General features: G+C 42.9%; 1 protein-coding gene across 1 annotated transcript in view; it reads right to left on the bottom strand.

Moving 5' to 3' along the window:
* Nucleotides 1-213: 213 nt before the first annotated feature.
* FUNDC1 (FUN14 domain containing 1) overlaps nucleotides 214-2490 on the bottom strand; it is a 19062-nt gene continuing 16785 nt past the window's right edge. The window contains exon 5 of the mRNA XM_008050879.1: nucleotides 214-855. Coding sequence (XP_008049070.1) covers nucleotides 778-855 — 78 coding nt within the window. The 3' untranslated portion in view covers nucleotides 214-777. The remainder of the gene's footprint in view (nucleotides 856-2490) is intronic.

Genomic DNA, 2490 nt, shown 5'->3' with positions numbered 1-2490 from the left:
GATGAAGTCTCACCATGTTGCCCAGGCAGGTCTCGAACCTGGGGGCTCAGGCAATCCGCTAGCCTTGGCCTCCCAAAGTGCTGGGATTATACGAGATACTTTTACTACAGACATCAAAAAAAGAAGAAGCTTCAGACATGTAGTGTTTCCTTGTAAGAGTCGTTTTTGAAACAAAAGTGAGAACTGCAGGGAAAAAAACCGTAAAAGTTGGTATTAAGTTAGATCAGTAGAGTCTGTTTAATATCTTTAGTAATTATATTATTTCTAAAACTTTCCACAAAAGGGCATTACAGTTCTTTAATTTATTGCAAACATATCTTTAAAAAAAAAGTCAACCCTACTAGTGAAGCTATAATACAAATTTTTAATTATTCTCACTATACTATAAAGCACAATGAAGAACATCTTATTTACATAAAAAGAGGATAACATTTCACTGGGCAACAAATCCAACAGATTTTTTTTCCTTTCCATTATCTACATCTGATGGTGATATTCCATAGGCTGATGCTAAATAGATGCAAGTGTTTTTAAAATGAAGAAAAAGCCATGTTTTGCTCAGAAATACTATTGTTCACATACCATATAGGTTGTTTTATAGCAGATACTAGTTTGCCAAGCTTCGGATGGCAAAATGCTAAGTTGTGAGTTCAGAATTGTCCAGCTAGTTGTTTCTCCTTGCCCTAGAGACTCCGCCAGTGCATACTGTTGAGAGACCACCTTGTTGCCACCATGTCTCACAGCTGAATCCACTATGGTAGTAGAACATTCATGTCCTTAAGATGCAAGGCCTAGCAAAAAGCCTCCCACAAAGCCACTGGATATCACAATGTTCTGTTTGATAAATTCTGTTGCCTGAAACAAAGTTTACACAAAAATACTCTTAGTTATGCTACCATATGGATGAACCTTGAAAACATCATACAAAGTGAAATGAGACAGAGAGAAAATGACAAATATTATATGACTGCACTTATATGAGTATTCAAATATATAGTCAAAAAGCAGAACAGAGATTACCAAGGACTGGGGAGAGGGGGAGATTGTAGGAATTAGTGTTAATGGGCATAGAGCTTGGGATGATGAAAAAGTTCTGGAAATGGATAGTGGTAATGAATGCACAAAAGTGTGAATGTACTTAATGCCACTGAATTTTACACTTAAAAATGGTTAACAGGCCGGACTCGGTGGCCAAAGTGCTGGGATTACAGGTGAGTGGATTGCCTGAGCCCGCGGGTTCAAGACCCGCCTGGGCAACTTGGCGAGACCTCATCTCTACAATAAATCAAAAAATTAGCCGGGCATGGTAGCGCGTGCCTGTAGTTCCAGTTACTTAGAAGGCTGAAGCAGAAGGATCGCCAGAGCCCAGCAGGTCGAGGCTGCGGTGGCTGGGAGCGGCCACTGCACTCCAGTCTGGGCGACAGTGAGACTCCAACTCAAAAACAAAAAAAAATGTTTAGCACAAATAAAATGAGGAAGCCATTCGACAAAGCCAGACTGTGAGATATTCTGCCTAGAAGCTTCAAAGATGTCAGTGCCATGAAAGACAGGGAAAATAAAAACAGATGAGAGGACTGTTTAAGACGAAAGGAGTCTTCGTAGACATGACAACCAAATATAATATATAATTCTTTTTTTTTTTGAGTTGGAGTCTCACTTGGTCACCCAGACTGGAGTGCAGTGGCCACTTCCGGCCACTGCAGCCTCGCCTGCTGGGCTCCGGTGATCCTTCCGTCTCAGCCTTCCGAGTAGCCAGAATTACAGGCGTGCACTACCACGCCCGGCTGATTTTTTGATTTATTGTAGAGATGAGGTCTCGCTGCCCAGGCGGGTCTCGAACCCGCGGGCTCAGGCAATCCACTCACCTCAGCCTCCCAAAGGCGCGGGATTACAGGCTGAGCCACCGAGCCCGGCTATATATAATTCTTAATTGAGAACTCAAAACATTTTAGTAAAAACTATATTGTTAGAAAATACTGTATCAAGTTAAATGTTTTGGATTAATAATGGTATTTATAGTAGTGTAATAGAATATGTGTACTTTTGTTTTTGAGTTGAAGGCTCACTCTGTCGCCCGGGCTGAAGTGCAGTAGCATACTCATGGCCACCCCAGCATTGACCTGCTGGGCTCCAGCAATCCTTCCGCCTCAGCCTTCCAAGTAGCAGGAACTAGAGGCGCATGCTACCACGCCCATCTAATTTTTTTTATTTTATGTAGAGATGAGGTGTTGCCCAAGCTGGTCTTGAACCTGTGGACTCAGGCAGTCCTCTCGCCTTGGCCTCCCAAAGTGCTGGGATTACAGGCTTGAGTCACCACGCCTGGCCAATATATGTATTCTTTTTTTTTCTTTTTTTTTTTTTGAGTTGGAGTCTCACTCCATCGCTCAGACTGGAGTGCAGTAGCATGCTCCCAGCCACTGCAGCCTTGACCTGCTGGGCTCCTGCGATCCTTCCACCTCAGCCTTCTGAGTAGCTGGAATTACAGGCATG

Source organism: Carlito syrichta, unplaced genomic scaffold (assembly GCF_000164805.1).
Source record: "Carlito syrichta isolate Samal-C Ts95f unplaced genomic scaffold, Tarsius_syrichta-2.0.1 Scaffold153899, whole genome shotgun sequence".
NCBI lineage: Eukaryota > Metazoa > Chordata > Mammalia > Primates > Tarsiidae > Carlito > Carlito syrichta.
This window is presented reverse-complemented; position numbering and strand designations above follow the sequence as displayed.